General features: G+C 45.2%; 1 protein-coding gene across 1 annotated transcript in view; it reads right to left on the bottom strand.

Annotated features, from left to right (window-relative positions):
• The window catches only part of szt2 (SZT2 subunit of KICSTOR complex), a 151,593-nt gene that overhangs the window by 119,655 nt on the left and 14,048 nt on the right, over positions 1 to 17,890 (bottom strand). Inside the window, exons 9-27 of the mRNA XM_079267210.1 lie at positions 17,080 to 17,250; positions 16,770 to 17,001; positions 16,554 to 16,683; positions 15,540 to 15,685; positions 15,284 to 15,436; positions 9,052 to 9,166; positions 8,059 to 8,264; positions 7,748 to 7,984; positions 7,374 to 7,452; positions 7,177 to 7,265; positions 6,556 to 6,724; positions 6,282 to 6,399; positions 5,350 to 5,463; positions 4,985 to 5,188; positions 4,760 to 4,854; positions 2,534 to 2,672; positions 2,175 to 2,447; positions 1,821 to 2,028; positions 638 to 685 (exon numbers count right to left, since the gene is read on the bottom strand). Coding sequence (XP_079123336.1) covers positions 638 to 685; positions 1,821 to 2,028; positions 2,175 to 2,447; positions 2,534 to 2,672; positions 4,760 to 4,854; positions 4,985 to 5,188; positions 5,350 to 5,463; positions 6,282 to 6,399; positions 6,556 to 6,724; positions 7,177 to 7,265; positions 7,374 to 7,452; positions 7,748 to 7,984; positions 8,059 to 8,264; positions 9,052 to 9,166; positions 15,284 to 15,436; positions 15,540 to 15,685; positions 16,554 to 16,683; positions 16,770 to 17,001; positions 17,080 to 17,250 — 2,926 coding nt within the window. The remainder of the gene's footprint in view (positions 1 to 637; positions 686 to 1,820; positions 2,029 to 2,174; positions 2,448 to 2,533; positions 2,673 to 4,759; positions 4,855 to 4,984; positions 5,189 to 5,349; positions 5,464 to 6,281; positions 6,400 to 6,555; positions 6,725 to 7,176; positions 7,266 to 7,373; positions 7,453 to 7,747; positions 7,985 to 8,058; positions 8,265 to 9,051; positions 9,167 to 15,283; positions 15,437 to 15,539; positions 15,686 to 16,553; positions 16,684 to 16,769; positions 17,002 to 17,079; positions 17,251 to 17,890) is intronic.

The following is a 17,890-nucleotide window of genomic DNA, read 5'->3' as shown; positions in this document are numbered from 1 at the left end:
TCAAAGTCTGTAGTTCTTCCTGTGGCATACACTGGGCCATCACCACCATGTGCCGATGAAAACAGACACAAACTGACTCAATGTGCATACGCGCTCTTGCCTGCACTCAGTGGATTTGGGCCTGTGTAACTCCAACACTAAGTAACACGAGCTGGGTGACAAGTCAATATGACAACGGACCGTCTTTCACAGCAATCATATTGTGTTGAAATTATACATTGAGATATCGTGACATACAATTACGTCGTCATAATTGACGATAACAAGCACACACTAACTCAACTTTCTCAGGAACTCTGTTCAAACTCAGTTAAATCAAGCTGCGGCATGATTACTGTGTGTGTGTGTGCATGCACGTAGTGTATCTAGTGTACAGCTAGAAACAGTTAGCTTCACACTGTCCCTTTAAATCTGTGCTGTGTTCAGTGTGTGGCAGCAGTGCACTTGCTGCGTGTGTGTGTGTGTGTGTGTGTGTGTGTGTGTGTGTGTGTGTGTGTGTGTGTGTGCGTGTGCGTGCACTGAGGAGGAAGCACAGACAGGCCTGGGGAGAGAGCCTACAGCGTTAAGAGAAGCAACACTTGTGAGCAGCGCCTCAGCGCACAGAGAGGGAAGGAGAGCGGAGCCAGAGTCGAGCTACCTGAACTTCACCTGTTGACACGTCTCCCAGGACTCAGCATCTTGAGCTCTATTCTCACAGAGACACACACGTTAACAACGGGACTGCCACGCATGTGCTGGCAACATTCATGGGTCGTGGGTAGCTTTGCCGGTCACTTCTATCGGTTATGATGAGATTGTACTCACCAAAGTGATTGCTCAATGTTGGAGACAAACCAATAGTTTATCCAGGTTATCTAAACCAGTGTACATGCAGGGAGCTCGTGTCGTGTTCTACATGGAACGTGAGAACCCTCCCTGCACATCATAACAGTATCGAGGTGTCTGATGGTCGGCCTGCAGATGTGTCTCATCTCAGCCACTATTTTCTGTCCAGACTCAGTTACCTCAGTCACAATGACTACATGTTGTGGTTTAACAGTGACGGTATCATGTCAATATAACTTGAGTTGAGGACAAACCCGCACTCCTGGCAGAGAAGGATCAGAAAGCTGGATACATGGCGCAGTATCTACCCGAGTACTCCAGCTAGCGTATCAGGGTTTCTGCCACCAGGATATGGTGTTTACATGCAAACATGACCACCATCATCCAAAAACCTGATGGTAGACAGGACATGCAGGCACTCTCCTGCTGGAGTCATCGCTACAGCAGATGTTTGCGTGCATTAGAAAGCATCCGTTCCATTGATTGGGTGGAGTCAGGAGCTCAAGACATCAAACCTGAAGAAGTCACGTCACCTTCCACTCTCAAGGTGCATTTGTGTGCAAGTTGCCATGAATGTTTAGCGGAGGCAGAAACACAACAATACAATGAGCAGTTCACTGCCACATTGTGAGCCATTATGTTTCTGTATGTACATTCACACATCGTCTTCTCCACATGTGCTGGCTGAATGCTTTCAGTGATCTTGAGAAGGGCCTTGGTGAGTACAATGTCATCATTACTGAAGCGTGTGGTGCCAGAACTACCTGAACGATGAAAATGACGACACGGTAAGGCATTAATAAGTGACAAGTTCATATCCAAACAGTGGATCATAGAGTCTGCTTCTGCTGCAGAACAGGCATGTGATGTCTGCACAGTAAATGACCTCACATATGATCCAGATCGCCGCTGTACTTCCTTAAAAACCTTTTCACATTGACCCAATTCGATTTCTGTCTGTCTGGTTCTTTCATTGCTGCAGGCGAGCACGGTACCTGAAGAACACGTCCCTGGGCTGGTGGCTGGAGTTGGGGTGAACCAGCTGCTCCTTCAGGTGCTCCAGGGAGCAGTTGTAGACGTAGACCGGACACCTCAATTGGCTGCCTTCACTGGTGCTCTGCTGGGACACCTGCCTGCTGAAGCTGATGTGGAACTCTGCCTTCTGTGGTTCAGAGAACTGGACTCCCTCTTTTTCTCCCAGATCTGGAAAGTTAGAACCAGCGATATCATTCACCTATTGTGTGTAAAATCTTCATCTCAATTTGCTAACAGTTAAGAGTGTTGCGACGCTCGACTTTCGCCTTTAAATCGTTTTAGGCTGGACTACACCAATTTGGTGTTGGACCGACCTGAGCCTGGGGTCCCAGTCCCAGTCTCCGACACTCTGCTGTCCCAGCTGTCCTGGTCCGGGATCAGGGAGTCGGCGGGCCCGGCCTGGCCCTCGGACCGCGGTGAGAGAGCGGGGGACCTGGTGCTGGACTCGGACCTCTCCAGCCCGCCGGTGGAGCCGGACAGGGAGTCAGCCTGGGATTTGTTGCTGGGGCTCAGAGTGTCGTCATCCTGCGTGCTGACGTTGCTCCGAGGCTCCGCCTCCAGCCCCGACACTATCAGCATCAGGACGTCTGCAAAACAAACACAGAACATCCACGTTTAACCGCCGCGCTGCTCAGAATGTGTTCACAACCTAAGAGGACGACTGAAGGTGTACCTGTGAAGGAGGCAGGGAGGAAGGTGAGGAGGATCTGCTGGGAGCTGATGTACTTGGCATAGCACCTCCACTGGGGAGTGGAGCAGCTCCTCTCCCCCAGTGAGGGCTCCTCATCCACAAGGTCTGCATTACTGAAACTCTGAGGAAACGCATGTTTACAACATTACAGCACCTGTGAGGACATATTTCAGGTCTGGAATGTTATATTCTATTTCGATAGATCCCTTGAAATGCTACACACTGGCCCTTTAATAGAGTAAAGTTACTCTCAAAATGTATCTCCATACAATTACTCGTTACCTTTTAAAAAAAACAGCAGTCGGCAACCCAATCCAAGTATCACAATAACATGACGTGGCAACTTTTTGTTACTTTCGGAAAATCTCAATACCAAATAAGGACAAGAGAAAAGAGCGTTTTACATAAACCTAAGGACGGCTGTTAACATGTGTTTTTGGACTGCGGTGTTATTTTCGGCAGTATTGAGGTTCAGGAATGCGCTGCACGGTTTTCGAAGTTGGAGAAGATTCAGGTTCACCGGCAGAAGAGAAAAAGTTGAGTTTGACTTTGTTTAATGATAAGATTTAATAAAATCTACATCCAAGCGTCCGCCGGGGTCTCCGGCTGCTACATTGTCATGCCTATTTAAATGGAGCGTCTTTTTTCAGTAACAGAATACAGAATCCTTCTTTAAGGTCGTTCCATGTATTCCATCACTCCACAAGCCTGTAAACCCTTCTACTCCCCCGTGAGTTCGCTTCATTCATCCTGATCGGTGTTTACATGCCGCCGCAGAACAACATGCAGGACGCACAGCGGACACTCGCCGATCAGATACAGTGTGTGGAGCGGACCCACCCGGACTCCCTAGTTGTTGTCCTTGGTGACTTTAACAAAGGAAACCTCAGCCATGAACTCCCCAAATACAGACAGTTTATTAAATGCCCTACCAGAGAGGAGAATATTCTAGATCACTGCTACACATCAATCAGCGGGGCCAATCACGCCGTCCCTCGTGCTGCACTGACTCTCTGACCACGTCAAGGTCCATCTGATTCCTGCTTACAGGCAGAAACTCAAGCTGTAAACCTGTGGGGAGGACATTCAAGAAGTGGACCAGTGAGGCTGGAGGATCTTCGGGCGTGTTTGGACTGTACAGACTGGGATGTCCTCAGGACTGCTACCAACAGTCTGGATGAGTACACAGAGGCTGTGACTTCATACATCAGCTTCTGTGAGGACAGCTGTGTTCCAACAAGCACCAGGGTGAGTTATAACAATGTCAAACCCTGGTTCACAGCAGAACTCAGACAGCTAAGGCTGCAAAAAGATCAGGCCTTTACGAGTGGGGACAAGGACTTGTACAAAGAGTCGACATACAGGTTTAGCAAGGCAGTGAGAGATGCTAAATGACTGTACTCTGAGAAACTCCAACATCAGCTCTCAGCCAACGACTCTGCTTCTGTCTGGAGAGGTCTCAGTCAGATCACCAACTACAAGTCCAAAACCCCCCCACTCCATGGCCTCCGCCTGGCAGACGAGCTGAATGAGTTATATTGTAGATTTAAAAGACAATGGGTCAGTCCTGACTCCATCCCCCACAGCTCCATCAACCATCACCAGTCCACCAGGCCGGTGTTTACAGACATCTTCAACACCTCCCTGGAGACATGCCATGTACCAGCCTGCTGATTGGCTGTCTCTCCTCACAGCGGAGCAGAGCAAACCCTGCTGATTGGGTGTTTTTCTGTCTTTAGCTGAGCACGACCAGAGAATATTTTGGTTAAAACTGATGTGGGATGCTGTTCTGTCCTCATTGTTGTCTGTGGTGTAATATTGCCCTGGTGTGTTTCAGTGGAGCGAGCACTGCACCAGACTCCGATTAACAACCTCTTAATTGATTAATTGATTAACACACAAGTCATAATTTAGCTTGAACGACATAACTGGAAAAATAACTGGTGTAACAGGCAAACCAGCTTTAAACGTCACATTTTCTTTTTAAATAAAAAGAATGAAGAATGAATCTGGATCTAATTCCTGCCGATATGCCGGCTCATGTGGATTTTGAAAAGTTAGTGTTGTAATATAACATTTAAAGAAACTTTGAAGTGCTAAATTTGGTGTGTCGGTCGGCCCATCTTCCAAAAGGGAAACACTGTAATGTGTATGAAAACTACTATTCTGGCTCAACACTCGTTTTTAGTTTGTTGATGGTGGGATCACCTGTAAAGTGCTGGTAGACGCCGTCACCTCTTTGCTGCTGCCGGTGGTGTGGAATGACGTCATGGTGTCCTGTCTGTCTGGAGGCTTCACACACTCTGACCAAACACAAGAGGCAGAGATTGCACGTCAGAAGAGGAAACCCCTCCTGTATCAGATTCAAACGGACAAAACAGAAGGCGCACACACACACTGGTTAGCACTGCAGCTGAGATGACATGTGCTGACCTTTGAGAACAGGTAGGGAGAAAGGAGCGATGTGGCCGTCTCGCTCCCGCTCTAAGATGTGGTGCATGAAGGCGGCGTGGTCGCCGGCGGCCAGCGGGACCTCTCTGTCGGTGAGCTCGTGCTCCAGGCTGCTGTGGAAGAGACCCAGCAGGAGCTCGTTGGGCAGACAGGGGGCGCTGTGAACCTGCTCCTCCTTCTCCACTGCTACAGGCAAACAGGGGGAGACACACGTGTCACCTCACCGTTCTAAAAGAGTGACTGGTAAAGGAATGCTTTATGTCATTGTTAACTGTTAAAGAAAAAACCGATGGATGTGATGATGGTTTTGTATTATTCTCAGTGTGCAGACCAGATGAGTATCGTACCTGTGCCGAATGTGAGGAAGAAGATCTCAACCTGCTGGCACTTAGGGAGCAGCTGGATGAGGTCAAACTGGAAAGGGACCATGTGAATGCTGTCATCAGAGGCCAGAGCTTCTCCTGCGCACACACACACACACACACACACACACACACACACACACACACACACACACACACACACACACACACACACACACACACACACACACACACACACACACACACACACACACACACACACACACGTTTACGAAGGCTTTGCCATTCAAATAGAGCCACACACTGACTTAACATGACACAGAATGCACCATTAGACAGAGCCAGTAGCTGCACGGGAGGCATAACCACGACACAAATGTATTGGTTCATTGGCAGAAACGTAACTTTCCTTTTGAGTTTTCTCAAGGTTCTCTATTCACGATTAGCTCTGTCAGCAATGTTGCCGTTGTTTGCACTGTTAGCTGCTGGCCAGCGGCTCAGCTGTCTCCATGTTGAGAGCCGTGTGGAGGCAACTGATGGGCTGTAAATGTTTGTATTGAGTACCATGAACTACTGTTATGCTGCCATGATAAAAGGTGCTGCACAGATCCTTCACATTAAAAGCCTTAAAGCGGCTCAAAGGCCATACTCCTCCCTAAATAAGATCTTAAAGACATAACATATGATGAGCTTATGAAACATGTTTTGTTATTGATTATATTACCCTGAAGTAATAAACCCCCACAGTTAAATGCTTCTTGCTCAATAATTAATCAGAAACATAGAATACTACAACCATTTTACTTCCACACAAGCATCTTCAGCTCATGTTACTAATGTACTTATACTCCAGTTCTTTTTCTGACGTAAAGGACCTGAATACTTGCTGCACCACTGCTGGACACCGTTAGAAAGTCCAGAGTCAAGTACCAGATGTTTTACTGGGGCTTCATTACCTCTCACATCCTGGAGAGCAGCTGGCAGGGAGCAGACCTGCTCCTTATTCTGACACAGCTGGCTCAAATGCTCAAAGGTCATCATGGTGGACATACAGGCCAGGTCCCTTGGAAAGATCTATAACAAAACAGCAGGTCGCTATCAAACACAACCCAATAGGCCTTAAACATCAGATGCACAGATGAGCCGTCAGTCAACTGAACTGAGAATTAGACCACCCATGTCCCCCTCAGCTCTACTTCACAGTGAGTGATGTACGGACGGACTACGCACTGCTTGAGGGATCTCCTGGTACTTGAGGCCCTGGAAGTGGCGGTGCTGGTCCATGCAGTTCATCACCATGCCGCTCTGCGGCTCCACCCAGCACTCGGTCACCAGGTTGAGCTCCGTGTCCACGTCTGCGGCCTCCACCTCGGTGTCGTTGTCGTCATCAGTGGAGAAGCTGGAGGACAGACAGCGGACATAGGTCTGACAACAGTACTTGGTGCAGTGTTCATGAAGGAGGAGCAAGTCTTTAGACCATACTCGAGTTTAAAACCACAATGTGTAGCAGCGCTGAGACCAAGTCAGGACCAAGACCAGTGAGAGTCCGACACGGCACGACACGCTGAAGATAACTTGTGGAACATGCAAACCACAGACACTCCTCAGATTGATCTGAAACATCCACATGCAGAAAGACACCTGGAGATTCCTCTTCATCCAATGCAAGACACACTGATCCACCCAATGCTTTCACCAGCATTCTACAACTGTGTGTAAAAAGAGTGGTGTTCAGAGTGGCTGTTCCTCCATCTATGGAGGACTGCGAGTATGTAATTGGCCGCTGCAGAAGCCCTCAGAGTTCCATCCTGAAATAAGGAGTTGTGTGAAGGTGATTGCTGCCAGTCTCACCTGTCCTTAGTGGATGTAGAGTGAGGTGGGAACAGGATGTACTGAACGATACAAGAGTGTCTCTCTCTGTCCGTGTCCCCCGACACACCCTGAAATAGAAAAGAAATGAGTAGTAAGTAGACCAGTAGTCATCCCAAACGCAACTGGACATAAACATTCCAGCACTGAGGACGACGGTGCATTTAGCGCCGCCTCACCTTCATCGGCAGCTCGATCACCATGTTCACGATGCCCTCTCCGCTGGCGGCAAAGTGAAAGCCTTCTGAAATGCGGATCCTTCGCGGACACAAAGAGACATTTTCAGGCGACGCGCTCCACAAAGCTGCTAATCTCACATCAAAGCAGCACAGCTGCTCCGCCTCTACGTAGCATTCAAACAGCCATAATTCACTGCAGTGGTGAAATCAGAAACCTCAGGTCACATTTGCCACCAATCAGATGTTGCTTCCTGGAATTATTTTGCTCATCATTTTGAGCAAAACAATGTCATCATTCTTTTAAAACGATAGAAAAAGCCAAACGTTTTCTGGACAAAAACTACAAGAAAAGAACACAAATGAAGTGGACTCACTCGGAGAGCATGGACAGGATGTGAGCGACCGCCTGCATGGCCACGGCCGGTCCTTGGCTGCTCTGCACGGCCCACACCCAGCGCTGGTGGAGGAAGTACCGGGACAGAGAGGCCAGGGTGGAGGAGGCCATCCGGTTGGCCGCCATGCTAAGGGGGACGGAGCTGTTGGAGGGCTGAGGGAAGTTCTCCATGTTGAAAATGAAAGCAGTCCTGAAATCCAGCGGCAGCTTCTCGTACCTGCACAGCATCGGCGCTTCATTTGGTTAAAATGTCTCCACTTTGAATTGAGGCATTGTGTCATGTGCACTGACCTTATGAGCAGCTTCTCCAGAGGCTTGTTGAGCACCACCACGCAGGGCCTGTCTGACAGCGCCGCTTTGGGGGCGGGGATGGAGGGAGACTTGGACGGTGACGGATGACCCACAACCTTCCTCTTGGTCTTGGGGGTCGCCTCTTTGTTCTGAACGCGTTGAGGGAAGCGAAGTTTGAGGATCTGATCTCGCAGCTCATCAACAATCTGAGTTAACAAACGTCAGCGCAGGTTAGCTCAGAAAACACACAGCAACCGGTTCAACGTCTGTACAGATGTGACCGGCGCCACCTCGCCCTGTCTTCTGCCTTACTGAACCAGCCGTACTGAACCAGCCAGATGAAAGAAAAGCTGGAGGCCAAATGTCCGGGAGGTTCTTTACGTGACACTGCTTCATAGAGTGCTTTTAATCTGCGGGTCTGTTTCAACCTCTGCGGTTAAAAGCCTCTGAACGATGAACACTCATCTAACCGGAAGAAGCTGACTGAGATGACGATCCCACGCTGACTTCACAACGCCACCATGCCAGAACAGAACATGACATATTGAGTGTTTAACGTCAGTAACACCTGCTGAGATTTCACTCCAACAAACAGAAGACGACTAAATCTCAACTTGCATTGATGAACTGTTACCAGAGCCTCCAACTGCATCTCCTCTACCCAACGGCCCTCATCTGCTGAAGACTGTGAACAAGCTGGTGAATCGCCTTTGAGTTTAGATTGTTCGTCAAATTCACTGTCGTTACTCCAATTATCAATACATGGATGTCGACTGCTGTATCATGCTCTGCACTCATCTTTAAAGCTACATTTCCAAACAAGATTCACTAAATAAGACAATATTCTGCTCAATACAAAGAGAATGCAACATGCAATCCAACACACACTACAACACTACCACAAGCTGGAACCTCCGGGACGTTGTCCTCTTCACAAAGGCAGAGTCATTGGTTTGGAAGTGTCCCTATACTGTCACAACCTTCTGCAAGTACCTTGTTTCTGACGTGAGCTGGTGTACCAATAGGGAAGCCCAGACGCAGGACCATGCAGGGCGTCTTGGAGATGAGGCGGACCAGGTAGAAGGAGCTGGGAGGCTGGTCCGACCAACTGTGGACACACAAATCACTGAAACCTTGTTATTTCAAGAGCGAGATTATTTTGGACAGCTATGATTTATATCATTGAAAAGCTTGAAGAGATTAGTATTTGGCTAATCCATTTCATCAATGTGTTACCCCCTCAGATCGATTTTGAGATCCTTCGGGGGGTCCCGACCTCTTGGTTGGGAACCACTGGCGTAAAAGAATAGTTCACACACAACATGTCATTGTTTGTCAATTAAGCAGCAAAACTATCTGAAAACATCTGTTTACTAACGCGGGCGGTATAATGCAAGTCCTATTCATCCAGTCGTCGGCTTCCTGCTTCCCAAACACATGCATCTTCTAGGGGTGTAACGGTTCACAAAACTCACGGTTGGGTTGGGTACGATACAGTGGAGCCACGGTTCGGTACGTTTCGGTACAGTAGAAAACTATAAATGCAGAGAAATGTACTTGATTTAAAAATATATTTATTCATTACAACTAACATCATAAAGTTATTCTTTGACTTTGAACAATGATGGAACTATACCTGAGTGACCCATCTTCTGGGGTGTCTTCTTAGCAACACATAAGCATAAAAAACAAAAACTGCTCCTTAATCTTAACCTTCGGGGACAGAGCTTTCAGTGTGGCAGCCCCCACCCTCTGGAACTCTCTCCCTGCGGTGATCCGCAACATCTCCACTCTGGACGCCTTCAAAAGGGCCCTCAAGTCCCATCTGTTCGCCAAGGCTTTCGGCCCCTAGTTTACTTGTTCTGTTTTTCTGACTGTTTGTCTAAACTGTTTTTGTCTAAACTGTTACTCTTGTAAAGCGGCCTTGGGTCCCCTGAAAGGCGCTATATAAATTAAAGTTATTATTATTATTATTATTATTAATGTTATGTAGTATTGTTACTTACATCTTGCTTACATCTTGTAAGCCTACCGTCGACAGGCTAACAAACCCTCCAGTGTCGGTAGCTGCTGAACTCCAATCCACCTGGCATGCAATCAATTTGCCTCCTTTTTTACTGACAAAATTCAGAAAATTAGACAAGCAGTCAGTGCCTCCACACCAACCACAGGATATGTGTTGTCCCGATCTCTGAATAACATCCATTCAAATATCATGACACAATTTCATTCAATCGACCGTAGAAGCCTAGAAGACATTATACAACATCTGAAGTCATCCTCCTGCTGCTTGGATATTCTACCAACACGCTTTTTCAAAAATATTTCAAACTGCATGACCACTGATCTTTTACAAATTGTAAACACATCCCTTCTCTCAGGTGTCTTCCCACAAGCCCTAAAAACTGCAGTTATTAAACCGCTCCTAAAGAAGGCTAGTTTAGACTCCGCAACAATGAAAAATTATAGGCCAATGTCAAACCTCCCATTTTTAAGTAAAATAATTGAAAAAGCGGTTTTCCAACAGCTGACCAACTTCTTGGCCGTCAATAACTGCTTTGATGCTTTCGACAGCACCACAGCACTGAAACTGCTCTTGTTAAGGTTTTCAACAACATCCACTTAAAAATAGACAATGGCAGAAGTTCAGTCTTAGTGTTACTGGATCTCAGTGCTGCATTCGACACGGTCGACCATGCCATACTCCTAGAAAGACTAAACATCTGGGTGGGACTCTCTGGCACAGCACTTAACTGGTTTGAATCCTACTTGAAGGGCCGAGAATACTTTGTGTCTGTAGCTGATTACACATCAGAGCTGACTAAAATGACATGTGGTGTTCCCCAAGGTTCAATACTGGGGCCTCTTCTGTTCAACATCTACATGCTTCCACTAGCTCAGATTATGGAAAACAACAAAGTGTGTTGTCATAATTATGCAGACGACACACAAATCTACATAACTATGTCACCAGGGGACTATAATCCCATACAAGGGCTGGGTAACTGCATTGAACAAATCAACAACTGGATGTGCCAGAATTTTCTTCAATTAAACAAAGATAAAACAGAAGTAATTGTTTTTGGTACCAAGGACGAACAATTGAAAATCACCGCTCAGCTTCAGTCACTGATGTTAAAAACCACAAACCAAGCCAGAAATCTAGGTGTAGTTATGGATTCAGACCTCAACCTGAACAGCCATATCAAGACAATTACAAAATCAGCCTACTATCACCTGAAGAATATATCAAGGATTAGAGGATTTATGTCTCAACAGGATTTGGAAAAACGTGTCCACGCATTTATCTTCAGCAGACTGGACTACTGTAACGGTGTGTTTACAGGTCTCTGTAACAAGTCCGTCAGAAAGCTGCAGCTGATTCAGAATGCTGCAGCTCGAGTCCTCACTAAGACCAGGAGGGTGGACCACATCACTCCAGTTCTGAGGTATGTGCACTGGCTTCCTGTCCAACAAAGAATTGACTTTAAAATCCTGCTGTTGGTTCACAAAGCACTGAATGGTTTAGGGCCAAAATACATCTCTGATCTGCTGCTACCTTATGAACCATCCCGACCCCTCAGGTCGTCTGGGACCGGTCTACTTTCTGTTCCCAGAGTCAGAACTAAACATGGAGAAGCAGCGTTCAGTTTTTCTGCTCCACATATCTGGAACAAAGTCCCAGAAAACTGCAGGTCTGCTGAGACCCTCAGCTCATTTACATCAAGATTGAACACTTTTCTGTTTGCTGCTGCCTTTAATTGAACCACATTCAATTAATATATTTATCAATTTCCTGCATTTCTGCATTTTACTACTGCATTTTATTGTTGGAATGCTGTTAAGCATTCCAACTATTGTTATCCTGTTTCTTTATTGTTGGAATGCTGTTAAGCATTCCAACAATAAAGAACTATTCCAACTATTCCAACTATTGTTCTTCGAATCTTTATTCAACTTCTTCTATTTCTTCCGTCGCACCGCTTCTCCTCCATTTTTTTAAGCTACAGAAACCGTTCAACTATTAAAATGTTCAGCTCTTTCACCAGAGGTCTGCTATGACTTTTTATATTTCTAACCTTTAAACTTTTTGAATTATTAAGCTTTTTATTTTTTCAATAGGATCTCTATGGAGAATATTTTCAAATGGCTTCAGGCACACAGGTGTTTGAGATTGAGCCAATTAGTGATGTTGATAAACACAGACTCACAAACACACGCGCACATACACTCCTCTCCCTCTCTCGCTGTGTCTCTCATACAGTCTTTCAGATCTTAGGGATCTTTAGAGGTCTTTCCCCCCTCCTCCCCCTCCCCCCCCCCCACACACACCATTTTAAAATAAAAGCGCCACAGAATGAATCCTAACTGAAATGCTTGTGATGAGCCTGTCATTTAATAACCGGTTTGTGTTTATCTAACATTATGATTCTGTCTCCTCTCCCCTTCTCCTCCACACACCCCACTTCAAAATAAAAGCCCCAGAGAGTGAATTCTAACTGAACTGCTTGTGATGAAGCCTGTCATTTAATAACCTCTGTTTATGTGTGTCAAACATGATTATGTCTCCTCTCCCCCTCCCTCCCCCACCCAGTCCCACCCTTTCAAAATAAAATCCTCATGGATTAACTGTATTTAAACGTTTCGCTCAAAATTAGGCTTTTTTGTTGAAATAATGAATGCTCTTACTAATACTGCGACAACTACTACTATTGCTAATATTTCTAGTATTACCACTAACACTACAACTTTTGCTGTTGCTACTATTACTACTTCCACTACTGCTATTACTACCACTACTATTATTACTGATACCACAACTGCTAATACTGCTATTCCTGCTACTACCAGTACTGATAACCAGTACTAATACTACTACAGCTATTAGTACGACTGCTGATACTACTACTTCTACTACTTCTTCTAATTACAAATACTTCGACGACAACTTCTACTACTACAAATATCACTAGTGCTACAACTAGTACTTATTCAAATGCTACTCATACTTATACTGCGAATAATACTTATACTACTACTACTACAACAAATATCACTACTGCTGGAATTCTTTTAAGCTACAGAAACCGTTCGAATATCAAAATGTTCAGCTCTTTCAGGAGAGGGGTGACATAACTTCATATTTGTAATCTTTTTGGATTATTCAGCTTTTTGCAATTTTATTTTTTATTTTTTTTTTTTTTTAAATTGGATATCTATTTTCAGCAATGTTTTTGAGATTCATTTCAGCTTTCAGCATTCCAACGCATTTTCAACAGGAAATGCATTTTCTAGTTCCACTGTTTCTTCCGTCCCCCGCTTCTTCTTCTTCATTTTTTAAGCTACAGAAACCGTTCAACTATCCGTTCAACTATTGCTTCAAAAACATCTTCCACAGAACACCGTACCCCATTTCTAGATCGCCAGTTAAGCCACATTTTTTACACTACAGACACAATTTTTACAGGATCTGTTCTTCAACTCATTCTTCCCCTCAATTAATATCGGAGCAATAGGCGCTACGGTTATGGGAGTTTTGATGATTTGCCTTATGATATTCAAACGTATTCGGTTCGTCATGCGTACCGAACCGTGAGCCTCGTACCAAACGGTTCAATACGAATACGCGTATCGTTACACCCCTAGCATCTTCACGACATCCTGATTAGATTAAACACTTTGGCGTGACCAGCATGAACCCTTTTCTTGTACACGATTGTTTTGTTTATTTTTTCCTACTTAGTTAATTTGTACGATTCTATTCGGTGTATATACTGTGCATTTTTATTACTTTATTTTCTTAAATTGAATAGGTCCTGCGCTGTTATTTTATGATATTGTATATAGTGTGCATTTTCCATACTTGATATTTGTATTTTATTATGTAACCCTGTTTGCTGCTGCCAGACATTTCCCCTTGGGGATGAATAAAGTATATTTCTATTCTATTCGTTGTTCACCGTGGAGGTTTTCTTAAAGAACTCAAGGTAAGACAAGATGAGTAATTGATATGTTTTGGTGGTAGAGTATTCCTGGAGAGGCTGTGTGAGAACACAGTGGTGTATTTCCAGTTGAGGAGGATTTACTTTGAGAAAAGTGAAGATGCTAAATAATGGCAGAAACATCAGCTACCACCAGCTCCGATCCAGAAGCATCGTCTTTGTGTCAGTATCCAGCACATAAAACAATGACGGTTTCCTCGAGGGCTGCAACTAACGATTATTTTAATAATCGATGAATCGGGTGATTATTTTTTCGATTAATCGATGAATCGGATTTAAAAAATCAAAAAAGCATTAATTTCCAACCCTTTATTCAAACACAGAACTGATCTTCAGAAAGTGCACAAACAGGTTGCTCCTTGAACATCCCTGAGCTGTTAAAGTAATAATTAAAAAACAAATTGACGAACACAAAAAACATACATGTGAACAAAAATATGTATATTTTTGTTTAAAGGGACCTGAGCTGTCGGAACAATAAATCATTTATAAAAAATAAAGAAAAATACAAATCAGAAAACTTAACAGGATTTGTTTGAACGTCAGAACTTGTTCTCTGCACTACACGCACAAACTGAATCATCACCGTGGTGCTCCCGTGCCATATCATGTCGCTTTTGCATATCTTGCAATGAACACACTTTTTCAATTTATTAAGTGTGAAATGCTCCCACACCTTGGACGTCTTAGGTCGTACTGATTCCTCTGCCTCCGCCATGTTTCAGAACAACGTTACGGGTCCGATGCTCTTTCCTCTGTTGTAAATTGTTTGATCGCATGTTTACTTTTATTGTGAAGAGCATGAAAACGGAAGTGATTTTACTGTGAAGAGACAGGAAGTAGCATGATACGTGCTTATTCACGACAACAATGATAATGATAAGTGAAAACCTACGTCGGGTGCAAGAGTCTGTTCACTGTAACAGTTGTTAAACTGCAGTTTTCAGGAAGTAAAGTGTTCCGTTCAAAACCAGACGTGTCTTGGTCGTCATAAGAAGCTCCACTTCACAACAACTGCTGTGCTCCGCTCTGTTTTTTCCTCTTTTTTTCTTCTCAAACATCTCCGCGACTCATTGAGTGGCTTAATAATCGCGCGACACAACGAATTGATAATGAAATATGATAATCGATAATGTAAACTATTTTAATAAACGATTATTTTCGATTTTATCGATTCGTTGTTGCAGCGCTAGTTTCCTGCAGCTCTTGAGCTGCTGTCTCACCTGTATATGAGCTTGACATAGGAGTATCCCTCCACCAGCACGAAGCTGCTCCAGTCCCTCAGCAGGGATGTGAGGGCGGAGTGGGAGATACGACACTGAATGGTGCTGTAGCGGCCGTTGTTTCCAGCTGTGTGCAGGTGTTTGGGGACAGGCCTAGAGGGACAGAATGATGAACGTAATGAGGGACGGACGGACCAACATGGACAGAGCGAAACAAATATGGCAGATGTTAAGGCCAAACGCAGAGTTCTCTCACATGTCATGTTCGAGGAGGATGGCGATGCGATGCATGTGCAGCCATCTCTGCCAGAAGTTGGCATCCATGGAGAGGATGGGCTTCCAATAGGAAGCAAACTGGGACTGAGAAGAGTCTTTGGATCCACTGTGCTGCAGGGACAGGACCTGGACAAAGAGGATGCATTGGTTACCCTGACCTTTGACTCAACAGATGTCTGTGGTAGACTGTGAGCTATCTTCCACTGCAGCTTCGAGCTACAGTGTGTAGAATCATACACTTTGGTGGTAGTACCAATTCATAATGATTGACGTTGCTTTATTCAACACCAATACACATGTTGCCCAAGGTTAGCGCGTGAATGCAGGTTTTTGGGCGACAGCCTCCTGTCCCATTGCCAGTCGACGAGGATTCTTTTCTGCGTGGGTGGCCAGTTATGGCTGCATGGATGGAACTACCAGTACAGTCTGAGAACATCACCTCCACTCAGCAGCTGCTCCTCAGGCAGACAGCTTAATGCGGTTAAATGTGTTTTGGCGAGACTGTCGGACGCGTCTTGTACGAGGCCTTTGAGCCGATTGTCTGCATACATCACTGCTTGTTTCTGAGTTTGAATGAAGCGTGTTTAACGACGCCTTACAGCCCATTGGTGTCTCGATGGGCAGTTAGCCATCGTGGGTTGTGTTCATTCAATCACACAATACACTCGTGGTTGTTGCAGACACACCTGGCAGAGATCTACACTCTACTGAGGGCACTTTTCTAGTATTTAATATATATTTACTTCTACGTGACACATAGCATCGCACTATAAAACATGTAGAAGTTAGTGGGTGTTAGCGGGTATATTGCCCAGTGGGAACGGGATTACAGTGGCTTTAATGGAAGACAACACAAAATACATAGTTTTCATAACAAAGCTCACAAAAGCAAGCGATAGGTTGAGTTAGATCTGCACTTAGGAGTTCTGTTAGACCAGACTGACTCGCTGTTCTCAACATGGTTAAGAACGATCAATGAAGGTCTGCACAGTACCGGAGTAGTGGAGCCGGGGGGGATGTAGAACAACGGAACTCCGTTTTTGGTGCTCTCAGGAATCATGTAGTTCTCAGGGATTGAATTGAATGATTGGAGGTGCACCAACATCTGGTCAGTCTGGTTGATGCTGGAAGAACGCAGAGCAACACATTAAATATAGTATGAAAAGAATTGCAACCGATCGTATTTGCTGTTGGACACAGACAGGTGTACCTCTGCAGCGTGTTCCAGAAGCGCCGGATGACGGATGTGCGGTAAGGGCTGGTGATGGGTTTCCTCTGGGTGCAGCTGATGTCATGCAGGATGTCGTAGCTCCCCTCCATCGTCACCTCCACCCTGGTGGTTCTCTTGGCGGGGTCCAGCGGCCAGGAGGCAGCTGCCAGGTACTCGATGTGCATGTTGTGTTTCCATAACAGCACCAGCTTCACCTCCAGCTGAGTGCCACCTGAAGGAAACAGGACTCGGGTCTAACGGTGCTCTGTCTCGATGAGCTACTGTTGAGATTTAGTGAAGAGGGTTTTACCTTTGGTCAGGCTGACCTCTCTGATGGTGTAGCCCTCCCTCAGCCGCACAGACACCACGCTGATCAGATGAGCATGGACCTCCTTCTCTGTGTGCTTCTTCCTCCTCATGACCAGGGCTGGGTTCCCGCTGGCTGACACCAGGTGCTCATTGAACAGTTTGTGCTGGGAAACTACAAAACAGGGAAGTAGTTGGTGTGTAGGCCTATTTATTTACATCATAATCCTCAATAGCAACACGCCTCCGTTGTATTACATTGTATCTGGCCCACAAGAGAAATACCACAGAGTAGAAAATAAAAGTAAAGTTCAGAAATGGATTTAAAATAGACTCCATTGGTGGAAAATGGCCGTTCTGCATTCCTTCTATTCAATTCATCTCGATAGGTCACATCTGAAGTTAAAGAAACACAATAGAGTTACCGCCAAGCAGTTTCATGGCTCCACCAACCAGTCAAGTTGGAGTTTACATCCATGCCTGTCCAAAATGTCATCATTTTATCTTATTAGACTTTTGAGTTAAATTGTCAAAATTAGCAGATCCATTCTTCACCAACTTACCATTAATGCCTGTTGTATTGAATGAGAACCTAGGAAACAGGTACCAGTCTGTGTCTTTCCTCTTAGAACTTTGAACTCTTTCAAAGTGTGTTTTCAGTTCATGAAAGTCAATTGAAACATTTTGGTTGCCTAAAAATGACTTGTTCAGCATGCAGTTATACTACCAACAACCAAAAGATGGAGACGGCACAAAACAAGACTGAGACGGCCCAAAACAAGACGGAGACGGCACAAAACGAGACGGAGACGGCA

This window comes from Melanostigma gelatinosum (genome assembly GCF_949748355.1).
Source record: "Melanostigma gelatinosum genome assembly, chromosome: 4".
NCBI classification, from domain to species: domain Eukaryota; kingdom Metazoa; phylum Chordata; class Actinopteri; order Perciformes; family Zoarcidae; genus Melanostigma; species Melanostigma gelatinosum.
This window is presented reverse-complemented; position numbering and strand designations above follow the sequence as displayed.